Source organism: Emydura macquarii, unplaced genomic scaffold, assembly GCF_026122565.2.
Source record: "Emydura macquarii macquarii isolate MOO-44397 ecotype Brisbane River unplaced genomic scaffold, CSIRO-AGI_Emac_v2 contig_2834, whole genome shotgun sequence".
NCBI classification, from domain to species: domain Eukaryota; kingdom Metazoa; phylum Chordata; order Testudines; family Chelidae; genus Emydura; species Emydura macquarii.
In genome coordinates this window covers 4,130,920-4,148,566 of record NW_027132971.1, presented here as the reverse complement: position 1 = coordinate 4,148,566, position 17,647 = coordinate 4,130,920, and the positions used below count along the sequence as shown (strand labels likewise).

Sequence of the window (17,647 nt, the reverse complement as noted above, 5' to 3'; positions counted from 1 at the left end):
TGTTTTGGGAGTTAAATATTTTCTGTTATATAGAAGTACATGCCAGATTCTAATCTGATATGCCATAGTCAAGTAGCTGATTTAAGATTTTGTTTTATGTGTTCTTTTCAATAATTACTTTGCGGATTATAAAGTGAGCCACTTAAAAACAAACTCCACTGATACAATGTCTATATACTGATGTTTTGGTTGTAGTCTTTTTTTTTTCCTTTCTGTAAAGTGCAATATCCCCGACTAAAAGAATTAACTTGCTGTGAGAGTATTTTAGTTTGAATGCCCATTGTTTCTTGGTCTTCCTGCTGAGACTGCCTGCATAGGCACCAATTAGAGCTAAATTGTGTGATCTGTGATATGGACCACGTTGGTCCTGTTTCCAATTTAACTTAAGTCCAAGAAATATTTTTGCTGCTGTTTTCAACAACATATCAATTGCCTGGTGCAGAGAGTGGTAAAGAAACAAATGTAAATCAAGCCCCATTACTGGTATGAAGGGCCTTAAGGGAATTCTAAGACTAGCTCTCACTGATAGAGGTAACCAATATAAAACAAAGGAAAGGACAAAAACCAACCGTACTGCTTCATTTTGAAGCGACAGCAAGCTAACAGTGAGGAAAGAACAAGGCCAACTGGAAAGAAAGCCATTACAAACAAAATGGATATCTTGCCAAACGTTAACATCTGAATGTTTTGTTCTTTATTTACTACCATTCCAACACTTGTGTCCAACACATTGACATCACAATTTGCATTGTTGCTTTCTACTGTAACAAATGTTAACTGAACACTAATAGAAATGTCATCTCATTGCACAGTGGTGACAATTTACTGCCCACAAGCTTTCTGATTGCTCCTGTTGCCAGTGAAAGACAGTGCCATAAACTGGCAGGACATGAAATCCCATTTCAGACTATATTATAGCACCACAAGAATGTGATTATGATGTGGAAAACAGATGATTACATTTTCATCAGACATTAACTAACAACATAGTTAGTGGTACAAGGTGCAAACTAACAATTAACACACAAAGTTTTCTCACATCACAATAAATCTTAACAAAAGTTTATATTGAGATGTTTTATAAAACATTTACTGAAAACACACTTTTTGAATTAGGCAAGAGCTGGAGTAGTAAAAAGAATTGCACATTTGTTCAGAGACTGAAAACCCAAACATGCCAGTGCATGGAAGTGCTAGATGAGCCTCTTCTTCTACAGTGCTCCAACCATGCACATCCCAATGATCCTCCATATTGCTTTATCAGAAACAGCAGTAGCACAGAAACTTTGTTCATTAAGATATGTTTTCATTGCTACCTAGCAATTCCAGTTTAACATGGTATCAGCACAAATGTTTTGCAATTGAACCCATCTTTCAACATTGCTTATTTCACTTAAAAGGAACAAATATCAAACTTAAAATACACTTTTAACCACCACATTAGGCTATTAAAGCAGCCTTAAAATATCTAATTTGTGTGTTCCCCCTCTCTTCACCAATTAAATTGTTTAAATTTTATTTTCTTACCCTGTACAAAGATTTTCCACTTTCTTCAGTGGCGTACCAATTGGGGGGGAGGGGCTCCTCGGAGGAGCCACCCTCCACTGTCACAGGCGGCCAAGGCCACTGGGCTTTAACATGCCCAGCAGCCGCACCAGCCCCAGCTCAGGCCTACCGGCAGCTGAGGGTTCCCGTTGTTGGGGGAGCAAGTGTCCTGCTGGCTCTTCCGCCCCCATGCTGAGTACAAGGAGGGAGCCACGGGGACCCCGGCCACGCAGGGGCCAGGCAGCCAAAGGCAGAGCCCGTCACGCCCTGCCTCCCTGCCACCAGGTGGCCCAGGAGCATCTGCCCGTCACTCCCGCTCCCCGCTGCCCACAGTGGGGGGAGGGAGTGGGAGAGAGTGGGAAACAGGCCCGCAGACATATTTCCCCCCCCCCCCCCCCACCCGCACGGCACTGCTGCCGGGCCGACAAAAGCGGGTGTAAATATAAGTGTTGGCCCCCGGGCGCTGGAGTCTCCCACAGACCCACGGTACGCCTCTGTCTTTCTTGGTTGACGAGTTTCTAGTTAACTTCAGTTTAATTTTCTCATGGAGGGTAACCTCATGTTTTTAAAAAGGTAGTGGAAAATTTGTTAAACAGGTTCCATGGAAAATTTAAAAATACAAGCACTAGTGTTGGTCTTAAAATTTCATTTGAAAAAAATTGGCTTATTGCATAATATTACTTTGTGGCCAGATTTTACTTGACAGTGTCCCTTTAAATGTGAATATTTTTAAAGGGAGAAACAAGTTGGAAAACTTATTTTATTATATTTTCAAGAATTGTCAAATACATATTTTAAAACCTGAGGTTTAAATAAACATTATAAAAGCAAAAGGGACTTAAACCAGGACTTTCATGTGCAAGATGCTTTGTAACCAAGAATTCACAATACTATGCAAACTGACTATATCCAGTTACAAAAAGATCATTGCACAATTCCAGTCTCTATTGTCTATTACATTAGGATTGTCATTTCGTAGTATGAATGCAATAGTTAATATAAAATCTGGTTAATTAGACATGGCAAGATATCTTGCCTTTAGCAAATACCCACCTCTAAACATAATTTTTGCCTTGTTTTTTTACACACTATCCTACCTAGTTACCAATACATATAATTACCCTGCTACAAGCAAAATATGTACTTAATTGTACAAAACTACATACAAATTCTAGTTTTTAAACTATTCAGGAAACAATACATGAAATAGAAAAACATAAAATACAGTCAGTTTAAACAATTATTACATGTGAACTAACATGACCACACATTTGACTACATAGCTTTTCCATGTCTAATGATGGTTGCTTTATTTTTAATTTGCATATTGTCAGAATTCTCAGCTCATGGTTTTGATTATAAAAAGTAAAGACAGACCTTTGACTGAACTCAGTCTAGACTCTATCCCAAAATGCCTTACTCAGATTTCTTTTATGCTATATGAAATCTGAAATTGCATAGGATAGGGTTTGAAAAATCCTCTTGCCAATGGCAAGCAGGAAGCTCTTTCTGGTGAGTAAAGGAGCCTAACATACCAATTTCTGTGGAATTATAGGTTGTCTTTTCTATATTTCTAGCCTTTACAGTTGCAAAAATAATCCAAATTTAAAGATGACAAAACTGGATTACTAGGTCTGCCAGTTGGCTCCAGTACCTCTGCTATTGCTGCTGCTTGTATCTTTGCCAAATTGCAGCACAGTGAAATTAACAATAACACAGCCAGTTTCACTGATTCTGTTCACCATGCTGTTGTCCTCGGTGAAATTAAAAATCATACCAATTTTATGCTACTGTTCCTGAGGAAAGCTATGAGCAGCAGCAGCAACAAGGTAAGCAATGGAGTTATTTAGGCTGGAGGAAACCATATGGAAGCTGGGGGGCAGGTAGAGTGGTGGAGACCTCATTCCTTAGCAACCAGGAGGTGGGCAGGGGGCTAAGATCTGCCCTTGAACCTAAACACATTTTATGGGAACTTACAAACTTACAAGACATTTAATGGCCATAGTAAACTAACACAAAAGATAATGGCCCAAACCAGAACAGGAATCGTATGGCTTTGAGTATAGGTGCTCAGCTACCATGTTGATCATCACCATTATGAAATTCCCAGCAGCTGGAAGTGGCAGAAGAACTAGGCTTCTTGCTGGTGGTGCTTCCCTGCCTCTGATATTTTGTATCTAGCTTTTGTAGTAGATTTAAATGTCCACTTAAACAGGGGTCTGGTAAATTTTCAAGTACAGGATACAGTGTTAGCACTTCTTAAACAGTTACTACAAGGGTAATTACAAGCAATCTTGTAAAAATAAGGTAAGGATGCTTTTAGAAATCTTACACCATCTCAAATGTACCGTTTATTTGGTGATGAGGCAGGTTTTCAAAAGCAAGGAATTAAACTGATCTAGTTTCTAATCATCCAATTGGAAGTCCTATTTTTTCACTTGTATGTATATTGTGGTGAAAAACATGGAATAAGTCTTTCATGAAATCATGCTTTATTCCCATTTGTTAGGACTCTATTTCTATATTTTTTATCACTAGCAGTTACACTTTTCCATTATATTAAGTAAATTTAAAACCAGCAAAACTTATTTGCCTTTTTTGAAGAAATCCAGTGAAGAAAAGTTTAATTCTGCTAACTAGGTATCTGTATAGTCATCATCACTATAGTACTTGCGTGCCTCCAGACAGGCATGCACACAGTGCAGCAGGACAAAAATTACCCTATTTAAAAACAGATTTTGGCAATTTGAGAGTTACTGTGCTGTATGCATGGGAAGGATATATTGTACATATTGCAACAGTTCTTTTTCAACCAAACTCCTTCCACTAACTGCACCACTTCAAATATAACAATAATGAACAAATGTAAATGTGAAGATTAAATTTTTATACCCCTCCACCTTGTGGCAGATGAAGTTCAAATGATGTTCAAGACCTCACTTATATGTAACAAATTTTAGAACAAAACAATAAAACCTTTTGTATATATAAGTGCTCTCTACTTTGGTCAAGCTCTTTACTAATCATGTTGTTCATGTTGTCTAAGAGGAGCTAGGGGATGGAGTGGTAGAAATCACAGCCTATACAATAATACTTATATACTATAGTGTCTGAATATCTATCTTCCAATTATCTTTTTTCAGTCACAAGGGCTTTCCTTTGTTTCTTTCCTCCTCCCATTCAGAATTTTAGCCTTTTTTCAGAATAATTTTTCATAACCAATGAAGATGTTTTTTGTTTAGTATTTGTATCATGGTAGCACCCACTATGTGATATTCAAGCATATGAAAGATACAAGTTAAATGGAGGATCAAATTAAACAGTGATTTAATTAAACAGAAGGCACTTTATTTAAATACTAGGCTTTAGTTCATACCAAGCCTGTTTAACATTTTAAACAATGCTTAGTAATCACAAATTGTTATAGGTACCAACTCCTAGTGCCTGGATTGTCTATGAATACCAAAATTGGAAACATGCTGTTATGCTATTAAAGTTGCATCCCTACATGCAAGATAGTTCCTTGGTATAAGAGTAAGTGTGTATGAAGTGATGAAGAGTTCCAATTACCTTCACAAATCATGGATTGCAGCTGCAACCAAGTTTTTTTGTGGGAAATAATGAACAAACTACAAAAAGAGGTAAATAATTCTCCTAGATAACACTTCCCATTGAGAAAACATATTGGTTGATAAAGGAAAAAGAATGGGCCAATAAATGATACAAAATCAAGTGGATAGCCTGAAAAACTGTAGCCCAAAAAAAAGGGATGGACTGAGAGCTGAAAACATCTCTGGCAGCATGTGACATGGAAGATCTTCTTGTTAAAAGAGGCTTATTTACTGTGTGGCTCTGGCCTTATGCTATTTCATTATTATTTTTTTTTTTGAGTGAAGTTCCCTGGAGGGAGGATCATTTCAACCAGATGCCGTTTGCAATGTTTGTTCTTATGTGTAAATAAGACTAAATGAAGTCTCTTCTTCCAAGTCATAAGTAACTATTACATCTTCATGGACCTCTTTAGACAAAGAAGTTTAACCTTTTTATGAACCACAATCTACATGCAGAAAACCAACAAGGTGACATGACTTGAGAAACAAATCTGAAACCAAAGCAATTTCCACTGTGAAAGACAACTAATCAATAGTTAATGGAAAAAAAGGAACCTACTACTAGATAACATAATGCAGCATAAACACCTGTTTCATGTTCCTGCACCAAGAGGTGTAAGAAAATTGTGAGGGCAAAAGATCCAGTGCAGGATATTTTAAAAAAAGCTTTCCTTTGGAGAATAGCATATAAGAGCTGTAAACAGAGGTTGATTGTCCAAGCTTTCATAACTGAATTTGAATTTTTTTCAAAAATATATGTATAAAAAGTTCCATCATTAAACAAATTTTTTGGTGAAGTGAGTGTGAGAATGCATAATTCCATTTTATGAGCAGAACAGGATAGATTGCAGATAAGGCTACTGTTTCTTTATATTCTGTAAGGTTAGTACTAGGTTATAGTCCAGAAGAAGTCCTTTAACTTTTTCATGGAATTTCTCTCTATAGTGGTTGAAGTGCATAATACTTTCTGGTTTTTCTTCAAACCAAAATTTGTCAAATTCATAAATCAGATAACCTGTGAAGAAAACAAAATAAAGTTCTTCAAGACCTGTGATCCATTCTTTTCTACTTTGAGCTGGGAGGATCCATCAGAGAGACTCCACTCAGCCTAGAGGAAGATGGGAATGCCTCCCTTTATTCAATAGCAATTCTTTTGGATAGTGTGGGAGTAACTAGCAAGAATGCATGCCTTAGAAAATACTTATTTATTAAATCGAGCCCTGCTTGTATGTATCTAGCCACCCAAATTTATCCAATGAAGAAACAGTCAGATAGGTATCCAGGTCATAATTCTTGCTTTGGAAGAGCAATGGAGGTAAATGTTTGTTTTTCCTTTAAACTATGCTTGAAAATAAATCCATAACCATGTTAGACGCATCACAGCACTAAATATTTTCAACATTTAACAAACTGGCTGAGTACAAGGTGCTCTTCTAATAGCTGGTCCAGGGATAATAGTATACTACTGCTAACAATTAATGGAGTTACTCCTTTATCTCAGGTGGTAGAGGCCTGCACTTTTGGTAATGAAGGTACCAGACAGTGGTCCTGCCATTGATATCCTATAGGAGGGAAGAGTTACAGATACTCACAATAAAACTGATGGAAGTGTTCCATTTGTGGCACTCCAGGGACCAAGTTGTAGAGATGAGGCTTTAAAGCACCACTCTTTAGTAAACTATAAGCCATTTCTGTCAGATTTATCCCAACTATTGCATAGGAATATCTGCAAAACCAAAAACATTTCTATTAGACACTAATGAAATCCATTCTTCTGTTGATTTTTACAGTTTGTTCTATTTTCCAGGGCTAATTTGCATAGAGACAAATTATTATCTGCCAAATTATTCCTATTCTATATTTTGGGTCATTCTAGGAATTAAACAGTCTGTCTCATGTATATAGAGCATTTTTGTCTCAAGTGCCTTGTACATCTAAGACGAAGGAGATGTTAAAAGATGGGCTGTGTAGGAAATCTAAAATGTCATCAACAGCAATGTGGTGAATGTCCCTATTAACCATGCAGAGGCAACAGGATAGGAAGTTTAAATCAGCATATAAAAAAGTAAAAGCTAACCTTTAAACAAATTCTAAATCTGGTAAAGTTACTACCCTCTTTCCAAATCTACTGTAACACTAACATCACAGCTACCAAAAACAGAGCTGGCCAGCTGAAGCTCAAGTAGATCTTGTGTATTTTCATATGTAATACAATTTTCAAGGCTTGTTATAGAGTACATCAGGTATGGTTACACACACAATTTGAGTCACCGAGTAAATGTAAGTGCATTTTGGGGCTTTGTCCATTATATCCTTTTTCCACAGCCCCCACTTACATGGAGGTGGAATTCCAAATACAGAAAATATACCAGACAGAGAATTCCAGGTCTGCTCCTGTTATGTATCGGACTCTTTTTGCTTAGAAAGTCCACTGATCAAAAATTAGAGTAAGTTCAGCAGTAACAAAAGCAACATAATTTACAATATGTTAAAGGATACATGTATATGTTTGATTGCAGAAGTCTTCATTAATTTTTTAGGATGATTGCTCACAACTTAAATAGATAGGGCAACATTCATGACAAGTCACAAGATGAAGCCTTCCCATACTTACTGTATTAATTATTGAGATAAACCAGAGTGAATATGGGACTGGGTGGATGAAAAGGAACAGTGTCTTCTAACCCGTGAGATGTGTGTTTATTATCTTTGATTTGTTTTAAATATTTGTCCAGGCCACTGGATAGGCACTTAATCTATGGAGGTTTATATACTGCACTTGGCAATGTCCATGAATACATATATATTAAGTTGGTGTTGTTAAATAGAATAAAAGGTAATTACTATTCTCTTCTGAGTTTAATTCACTCCCCTTTCCTCCCCTCAAAAAACAGTATAGCTAACAGGTCTGAAGTGTTTTCCTAGAATGAAACTAACTGAAGACTAGAGATTGCTAAGAGCACTAAATAGACTTGTTGGAACAAATACAGAGCTATATGCACAGTTTTCAACTCAGATGCTGTGACCACATCTCCAAAAGGACTAACTTACATTTTAGAAATTAATTGCCTTTGTCAATTTCTTATAGAAAGTGTCATAAATGTTTTCCTCTTAAACTTCAGAAGATGCTCCAGTACAGACATGGCAATCTACAACTATAAGATCTTTGTGAGATCTTAGGCCCATACAAATGGCTTACCCCAATTTTGGATGATTTGAACGAGAGAGGATCTGGCGAGCTTCACTGGTGTAATGTTTACTAAAATACCTGAAAAGGAGCAAACGGAAACAATGTATGAATTACAGTTTCCTTAGGTTGTTTGTTTAATTAATCTAACATTTTCGATGGAGCAATACATTGAAATGTATTGAAGAAAGAGTGCAGAATGAAACCCAATAAAATAAAAATAAATGGAAGAAGTGATATGTAACAAGGAATGGCATGATAAAGATCAGGATAGGAGCCTTCCAGAGACCTCAGGATTTCCCAGTTCAAGTAGGTTGTATTGATTAGTTTTCATATCTTCAGTTCTACATCATTAGTACTTGTAACTTAGTAAACTTTATTTTGAAAAGGTTTTGGTAAATTACTTTCTCAACGGTAGCATAGCAGGCCTATCATACGTGGGCAGAATATGTTTTATTCTTAAAATCCTTTCTGCTTCTCTTCTCATCTCTATTACAATTTGTAACTAAAACTGGCATCTAATCTAATAGTGGTTTACAACAATGCTACACTGGAAATACAGCTCACTGTTGAAGAACAGTTTACTCATTTAGAAAGGGGATCATTTTTCATTATTCAGTAATGTAGCACAGTAGCCAATATATTTCTATTTGCTTCTACTCAGGTACTCAATGCAGAGGGAATTAGGAATAATACTAAATAAGAATTCATAGATATCGAAAACTTTTAGAGAAGAAAAGTATTTATTTTCACTTACACCAGATTAACTAATCCCAGCATGCCCATTCCTCTGAAGTCTGTTTTGGGATCATCACCTTGGAAACCAATGTCACACCACTGCTTGGTGATTCTAGCCTTCAGATTTTCATGAGGCATCAGCAAATTCCAAAGCTACACAAATACACTTCCATGTTACAAACAACAGAACTGCCAATGTTTTTCCCAGTCACATTATTCAGAACACTTATTGATGTACCTCAGATTCCTGTTTCTTGATGAACGGTTCTGTCTGCATGCTACTTTTTTTTTTTTTTTTTTAATAGACTCACACTTATGATAGTTCACTCAAAACAATCATGAAAACATGGTTCACTTGAACATTTTTAAATGTGAAAGTTCCCACTCAGGGAAAATCATAATACAGACATAAAATAGTAAAGGCTTGTCTTACACTGTCTAAATCATTTTTCAAAAATTCTTACCAAAGGTCAGACTACAAGTGTAGTAAATTGAGAAATCTATGGAATGCTAAGTAAATAACATGCTAACTCCTATGTACTGTAGAAACTATTGCAATAATCCTTAAATGTGCTATTTTGAGACTCTTCAGAATAATAATCAGTAGTTTTGTTTACTAGATATAACCTTGTAATATTTGACATTGAGTGGGAGGCTGTGATGACACAAAGTTGGTGTCCATTACTAACAAAGTTAAAAGGGCTAAATGTGTGCATGTTAAGGTGGACATATTTAAGTAATGGGTTAGAAAGATCAAATAGTATTTCCAAGTAGACTGACTATTCCTCTGCTACAAAACACAATTCACAACTGGTGGAAGTCAGTCATGCTATCATTTAACATCCCATAAGTTTGTTACATTAATCTGATAATTGGCATGGATTTTTTTTCCTGAAATTTTTTATTTTATTGTGGATATTCTGTGTACTTGACAAAATAATCTTGCAATTAAGACAAGACTACACATTGCGAGACATGGATTCTCCATGCTTTGTCACACTTCCTTTCTTTTCCCTTGGGTAACTCACTTAAGCCCTATATACACTAATATTACAACTAAGTCAGGGGACAATTAACTCCCTTAAAGCCTAATACTCATTTACACAAAAGAACACTTTACTCTCTCTGACAGTGCAAAGGGGCCGTAAGTGGATGTAAATGAGCACTGGGCCCTTAATTTTTCTGGTTGTGAGTCTCCTCATCCACATAAATCCCAATTCTGCAAACACTTGTGTAAATGCTTAACTTAAAGCACTTGAGTAGTACCACAGAGTTCAATGAGACTACGTGTGTGCTTAAATTGAAGTACATGGGTATAAGTCTTTGAAGAATCAACATTACATTGAGGATAATATTTATATACAGGGATATTGGAATGCTAAATTCACTCGTATTTGTAAGACTAATTCAATTCCTTGAGTGGAAGGCACTATAAATTATCAAGTACTGTTTGTACACGGGGGGGAAGGGGTTAAATAAGTTTGTGTGCTACTTTCTTTGTGATTTCAAATGGAATAAACTCATTGTAAGAAATCCCTTGGAAAAAAGAGAGATTAGTCTGAGATTTGCTTTAGGCTACTGTTTAACTTTAGTGAATCACTTCTACAATAACTTGAAAACAGTAAATATCTTTAAAATGCCAACTTGTTATTAAAATAATTAGTAGTAAGGGGATAAATTAAGCTCCCACATACTGTTAGAGACTTTTAATAAGCCTCTGACAAATGGCTTTTAATAAGGACACCTGTCAGAGCTGGTTTATTTTTGCTTTTCTAGTTTATAAACACAAACCAAACAACCTGATAGTTACAAATTTAAAGAAAGCTAAACCTCTCTAGTTACTTTATCAGCATTCAATTATTCCAGTGATAGTTTAGAACTCAGAATTTCAAGAGACACTTTCACCTTGATTAGTTGCTTTTCATGTTCTTCGTTATCTGAATCATATGGAACTTTCCTCAGATTTTCCACATCCAAATAAAGTTTCTTATAACCAGATATCTGCAGCAAACATACTTGCAGGCTTGTCTTAAAACTGAAAAACAAAAAACCGCACAGGATCTTAGGGGGGAGAGGGGGATGGATGATGGGATGGTCACAGTCACTATTGCTTAAGTCACAAGAAAAAAGGAGTACAGTTCCTGAAGGACTTATGTGGCTCACCAAACTCCTGAAAACTTTGCCCATCTGAAAAAAAAATTAGTCTTCCAGAGAAAAAATTATTACTTCCCTCACCCACAAAATGTTACACTAGCTAAACTGCAGAATGGGTAATATTTCATCCAGCTCTAGTGACAAATCTAAGGGCAATACTTCAATGCTGCTCAGCTAGAAATGAGAACCCTGCATCACTGGAGAAGGAGAGAGCCACAGCTTTCCAACACTAAACACCACACTTGCTTCTAGATCTAAAAGGTCATAAGCTATCCCAAACTTTGAAACTGTGAATTACTTTTATGTACAGAAAAGTTTCTTTAGAACATTTTCAGAGTTGTTTTAAATTAGTAGTTTTCCCTCTTCAAGTCCTATACAGTTACGGGTGGAGAGACACAAGGACACTGATCTATAACTATTTTTTTTTCAATAAGCCCTTTAAAATAAAAACAGGTAATATAGGTCATACAGGATATGTGATGATATGGTAAAGATTTGATTGAGATGACCAGTACAATTACATTGTGGTTTGGTCACCAGTGAGTAATGCAGTCATCCCAAATACATGCAAATAAAACCTTTTTATCATACCACATCATATGCACTCTCCACGCACACACATCTTAAATGTAAATTGCAAAGTATGATTTATGTGCTGTACTCCCCAAATAACAGTATTACATTAGGTGATTACTTTTATAATCTCTTGTCCTATACCTATACAATGTTATAATAGGTAAAATGATGTGGTCCAGTTAGAAGCACCTGTATAACAGTAGCAAACATACCCCGTATCCTTCTGTATATTAATCTTCTTTTCTTTCATTATGCCTACGACACATTTTTCCACTTCAGCTTCACCAACATGTACAGCATTTCTTAACACCTAAGAAGTTAACGTAAGTCAAATAATTCATGAATACAAAATGTAATATTTATTTTGTTCCTATTATTTACCAGTCTGTTTATGCTCATTTATTTTGTTCCTATTATTTACCAGTCTGTTTATGCTCATTTGCATCTTTTAAAAAAGAAAAAAATATGGGACACTTGTCAAGGCCTTACCACAAAATGTATTTACCTTAAGTGTGCTTGTTTTGCCTGTAAAAGAATTTGTATGGCTTCATTCTTCCTTTTTCAACCAGGTGGTAAAAATATAGTAATTAAAAAAACACGCATCATGGTCTGTGATCTTGTCAGTCCTCAAGATAACTAGTATCGAGCCTGATAATTTTTGGATGAGAATCCTCAAAGGAAAACTTAGATCCTGAGAGAAGCTGTATTGGCGATTCACTATAGTATAAATTACGATACCCTTAAATATGCTAAATAGTACTTTATTCCACTTACTTAGTCCTACTGAAGTCAATAGGACTATTAAGGAGTAACATAATTCTTAGTGATATTTTTCCCTCCAATTCAATAATGAATTAATACTAGTTGTTAGTAACGACATATAGCCAAGGCCTCTGCCTCACCCTAACAATTAACATTAACATCTACATTAATGTCCTTAAAAGAGCAAAAACAACCTGCATCCAGGCAATGATTATAAAAGCTCAGCTTAGATGGACAGGTCATGTTATCAGAAAGGATTATGATAGAGTCCCAAAAAAGTCATTTACGGTCAGCTGAAACTTGGAAAGTGCAAGAAGGATGGCGAATGTAAATACGTCAAAGTCACCCATAAGCAGAATCTTAACTGGTTCAGCATATAAATGTTGATAACTTCAAAGAGACAGCCAAGGATCAACCTGAATGGACATTACCTATCAATAAAGGCTGTAAACACCTGAAGGCTACACTTACAGGATGGGGAAACTCTATCCTAGGAAGCAGTGACACTGAAAAAGATGGGGGGTTGTAGTGAATAATCAGCTGAACATGAGTTCCCAGTGAAATGCTTTGGCAAAAAGGGCTAATGGGCTCTTTGGGTGCATTAGTCCTTGATAAACTGGAGAGGGTTCAGAGAAGAGCCGCAAGAATTATTAGAAGATTAGAAAGCATGCCTCATAGTGATAGACTCAAAGAGCTCTATCTATTTAGCTTAGCAAAGAGAAGGTTGGGGGTGACTTGATTACAGTCTGTAAGTACCTAAATGGGGAACAAATATTTAATAATGGTCTCTTCAGTCTTCCAGAGAAAGATAACACAATCCAAATGCTGGAAGTTGAAGCTAGACAAATTCAGACTGGAAATAAGGTGTACATTTTTAACAGTGAGAGTACTATCCACTGGAACAATTTACCCAAGATCATAGTGGATTCCCTATCACTGGCAATTTTTAAAATCAAGACTGGATGTTTTTCTAAAAAATATACTCTAGTAATTATTTTGAGAAAGTTCTATGGCCTGTGTTATACAGGAGATCAGACTAGAATGATTACAATAGTCCTTTCTGGCTTTGGAATCTATTAATCACTTTGAGAAAGACACAAAAAACTGATTGGGAAAAAAAATGCCATACATCATGCCAAGTCTTCAGTGGGAGCCTACACATCCCTATGTGACATCTGTTCACAACACCTGTGCCTCACAAATTACACTATATAGCCACAACAATACATGAGATCCCATAATATCGTTGGATACTACGGAACAGCCATACTATACCAATCTCCTAGTGACACTATGAATTCATAACATAGCTTTCATTCCATTTGTGAATAGCTATATTTCAATAATGTGAGATGGAATTCGTGTGTGTAAACCATTCTGGGGTTAAGATACTAAGATCACAATCAAGACCTCATATAGGACCCAATCCTCATGTGTTTGGTCATAATAACCAAAAATTTGTATATGTGCCAGTCACAAAAATTCTCTTAGTACCACTTGGCAGTGATTAGACAGAAAAGTCAGTCGTTTTCATATCCACAAAGAAAAACCTTTAGTTTAAGGTAAGCACATTTGAGGGTCTAAAACTTTGACAATATCCCTTTACCTTATGCAAAAATATCAAAAGTAAAATGAACTTGTGATATACAGCTGAACAGCCAAGTATGTATTCATATTTCATTTGCTTCAATTATACAGCACTACTACATGATAACACTGCATAAATGGTATAAATCTATCATTGAAAAGATTATGTATCACATTTCCATTTTCTACAAACTACAAGAAAAGATTTTTGTCTGCAAGTTGCATTTATCATGTCCTACCTAACACCTTTATTTTTGATGTGCAGATCACTGAGACCTTGCTACCATGACAAAAATGAAACTTTTACATTAGAAATTAGACTAATTTTGACCTATCACATAGATTCAATTTTACATATATTTCTGAATTAGAGTGGAACTATGAATAACACTGACTATATTGAACATTAGTCTGTATAAAACTTTAACAGAAAAACAGTGTGAGATAAAATTTGACTCCAGGACATATTATCATGAATGCATATCCAATAAACACTGAAAACTATCAAAGTCTAAAAAGCAAGTATTCCTTTAAGAGCATATATTTGTCTCTAAAAATTGATTTTCTGGTATAGTGTATAATCTCCATCAAATCCTACCTTACTCTTTGATAATCCCAATGAGTACTCTGTAATACAAGACAAAATAATGATATCACTACAACGGTTTTATATACTGAATTCAAATTTTTGATTTCTTAAATCATTGACAATGCATTTGTAAATAGTATGTCTAACCAGTGTTTTATTAGGGTTGCACAAGCAATTAGTCAAGGATAATTTTAAATTAACAGGTAAGTGATAATATTGATAGATTTCCATCATGCAGAAGTTTTCAATTCATCTTTATGAGTATAGCATTCTGAATAGTTTTGTAGTTTTAAAATGTACTCATTTCAACCTCAGTTTAACAGACTAGAAAGACCAGGAGCCAGTTTGAAAGAGAAAAGGATTCTTGATGAAAACATCTATTGTGTATTTAGGAATAGCTTTCCAAGCACATTAAAACCATTAATACTAATGGGAGTATAAAGGAACAGTAAACTTTAAAAGAAAATCATAGTTTGTACATTTTTCTTACTGTTGTTACAATGGCAACAAAAATGACTTGCAAATAAGAGAAAGTATCTATTTTAGATTTACATTTTGCATTTGACAGCACTTTGTAGTCATTTTCAGTGTTTACCCTTTATAACTAATTTCCATGTTTGTGGGATCTTTCAAAGAAAACAGATTTTTTGTTTTAAATAGGAAATTGTGATGATAAACTTTCCCTTGAGTTGCCTGGTCAATTTTTTTAACACCTTTTTTGGTTCATTTTTTAAGCTGACTATATTTCCCTTAGCTATCAGGAAAAGAAAGTATATCTTTGGGACCTTTTATTTTTAGTAATTGAAGCTTCAGTAAAAGCATTTGTAGTTTACGTACAATATGATGCACTTTGCTTTTAAAGTAAATTTACAGTCCATGAGAAAGGCATTGGCCTGGCAAGCAACACAGGAAACAAGTTTCAAAACAGGTACAACACAGGAAGGATAAGTGTCAGTTTTCTCACACTGCTTTGCCAAAATACTTCAAGAAGATCTATAGCTACCCATTCCAGCAATGAAAACAGTGTATCTAGGTCCCATGTAACCCTTGCCCCCTTGAGTCCCCCAACAGGAATATCAATGATGATTTAGACATTTGCCCACTTGGACCTGAAGTGAACCAACAATTAGTTTCATATATGCCTTCAAACTGCTATCACACGGATTAACTTGCCAAACCTAAGTGCGAGAGGAAGTGGCTGTCCAATTGCAAGCTCTAATGTAATTTCTTTTTTAAGATTACATCCTTTATTACCTATCTTTAACGTCCGTTGTGAACCTTCTTTTGAGCCACCACATATACGCTGTAATTCACATTTTCCAGTGAGCTGTCTCAAGATCCATTTCAGCCAAAACCGGAAGAAATTATTATACAGGTATCCCCATAAGTACACAAACATTTTCTGTGCAAAGAAAGTGACAATTGAGCATGGGGCATTCATTATTTGTCACTACAGAAACATTTGTACAATCTGTCTGGGCTGCTAGCACTTGCTAAACTACTAAAGATCATACCACACAGAGTTCTCAGATTATCCTGCTCCCTCTCCTTTCCTCTGCCAGCAATGAAAGGCTGCATACCTTCACTGTAAAGCAGGGGTCCTCAAACTGGGGGTCAGGCCCCTCAAGGGGTCACAAGGTTGTTATGGGAGGGTCACGAGCTGTCAGCCCCCACCCATGGCTCACAGCCAAAGTCCTTTAGAACGGGGTGGCCCGAGAGCAGTGGCTGCCTGGCAGGTGCTCTGGAGGCAGCGCCAGCCCCACCAGCAATGCAGAAGGGGGGCGTGGCACGGAGGGGGTCATCACAGCCTGAAATATTTTCAAAGGGGGGCCCTCAAAAAAAAGTTGGGGAGCCCCTGCTGTAAAGAATGAGAGAGGCTTTGTGCCAGAGCAGGACTGGGAAAGAAGTGGTGGTTGGAGGAAGAGGGTCACTGCCAATGCTTAAAAAGGGAGGCCTGGCAGCGCTGCCCACAGCTGGACCCAGCGCTGCCCACAGCTGGACCCAGCGCTGCCAGGTACCGTCCCAGCTTCCCCTCCCAGCTCTGCCCAAGCCCCTTAGTTGCAGCCCTGCCGCCTCCCCCCCAGGCAAGATGCAGGGGCCCGGAGTGGGAGGGGACGAGCGGCCCATCGAAAGCGAGGCTGTGGCCATGTCGCTCATCCGGGCGCAGGGGTCACAACGCTCCATGTCCGTTGAAAAGGGGGAGGGGGCCGTTGGGCCCAGCGCGAGCTCCTGCCCCCAGCCGCTCGGCGGGGAGGAGGCGAAGGACGGGTCCTAACACGGGACACTCCGCTTGACTGGCCGCCGGTCCCCTCCCGCGAGGGGCAACAGCAGCGCTCCCCGCGCGCCCCCGGCCCAGTCCCACCAGCGGGACAGGCACCGCTCACAGCGCCCGGCCCCACGCAACGCGTCAGCGACTGAGCCGCGCTCCCGGCAGCGAGTGGCCGACCTCACCCCGACTCTAGCTCTAGCGTCCCCGGGAAACCTGCCCCCTGCTGACCCGGAAGTGATGGATGGGGGGGTCAATTAAACCGGCCGGCGGCTGCCGTCGTAATTTCTGTGGAGTGGGTCGGACTCGGTGTCGCTGGAGCGTCCGGCCCCGCCTGGCGGTGCGTGTAACTCTGGCCCAGCGGGGACCTTTGGGAGGCGGGAGAAGGACCCGGCCCCCCACTCCACGCTCACCCCAAGGGGCTCTGGGTCCCGCGTGGGCAGCGGCCCGGGGGTCACAGCTTCCATGAAGCCTCCAGGCCGCCCAGCCCGTGAGCCGCTCAGCGAGCAGGAGCGAGGTGCGGGCAGCCCCCTTCCCCCAGCGCTGGGTCCGGGGCCGACTGCGGCTCGGCAGGCAGCCCGCTAGGGGCGAGGGGAGGCTGGCGGGAGCCCCCAGTGGGTCCCGCAGTAGCT

At 38.1% G+C, this 17,647-nt stretch overlaps 1 protein-coding gene across 4 annotated transcripts; it reads right to left on the bottom strand.

The window, feature by feature from the left end:
- Nucleotides 1–2,291: 2,291 nt before the first annotated feature.
- On the bottom strand, nucleotides 2,292–17,262 carry ELMOD2 (ELMO domain containing 2). 4 transcript variants are annotated; one of them, XM_067567964.1, is made up of 9 exons: nucleotides 17,112–17,262; nucleotides 16,004–16,151; nucleotides 14,759–14,787; nucleotides 12,024–12,121; nucleotides 10,987–11,116; nucleotides 9,101–9,234; nucleotides 8,356–8,424; nucleotides 6,749–6,882; nucleotides 4,360–6,171 (listed from the first exon to the last, which is right to left on the bottom strand). In XM_067567964.1, exons 2-9 carry the CDS (start codon nucleotides 16,146–16,148, stop codon nucleotides 6,014–6,016), a joined length of 897 nt encoding a protein of 298 aa, XP_067424065.1. In that variant the 5' UTR covers nucleotides 16,149–16,151; nucleotides 17,112–17,262; the 3' UTR covers nucleotides 4,360–6,013. The 4 variants fall into 4 exon arrangements, with proteins under 4 accessions (XP_067424064.1, XP_067424065.1, XP_067424066.1 ...); XM_067567965.1 differs by lacking the exon at nucleotides 17,112–17,262 and adding an exon at nucleotides 16,264–16,273; XM_067567963.1 differs by lacking the exons at nucleotides 4,360–6,171; nucleotides 17,112–17,262 and adding an exon at nucleotides 2,292–3,764 and having other exon boundaries at nucleotides 16,004–16,653.
- Between the last annotated feature and the right edge of the window lie 385 nt (nucleotides 17,263–17,647).

What these genes read in the sequence shown, in the direction of transcription:
- ELMOD2 (XM_067567962.1), bottom strand. Translation starts at nt 16,190, where the DNA reads ATGAATGCCCCATGCTCAATTGTCACTTTCTTTGCACAGAAAATGTTT. An exon ending in TGGGATTATCAAAGAGTAAG is followed by an intron (nt 12,122 to 14,758) that starts GTAGGATTTGAT and finishes TTAACTTCTTAG; the next exon opens with GTGTTAAGAAATGCTGTACA. An exon ending in CTGGGATTAGTTAATCTGGT is followed by an intron (nt 8,425 to 9,100) that starts GTAAGTGAAAAT and finishes GCTCCTTTTCAG; the next exon opens with GTATTTTAGTAAACATTACA.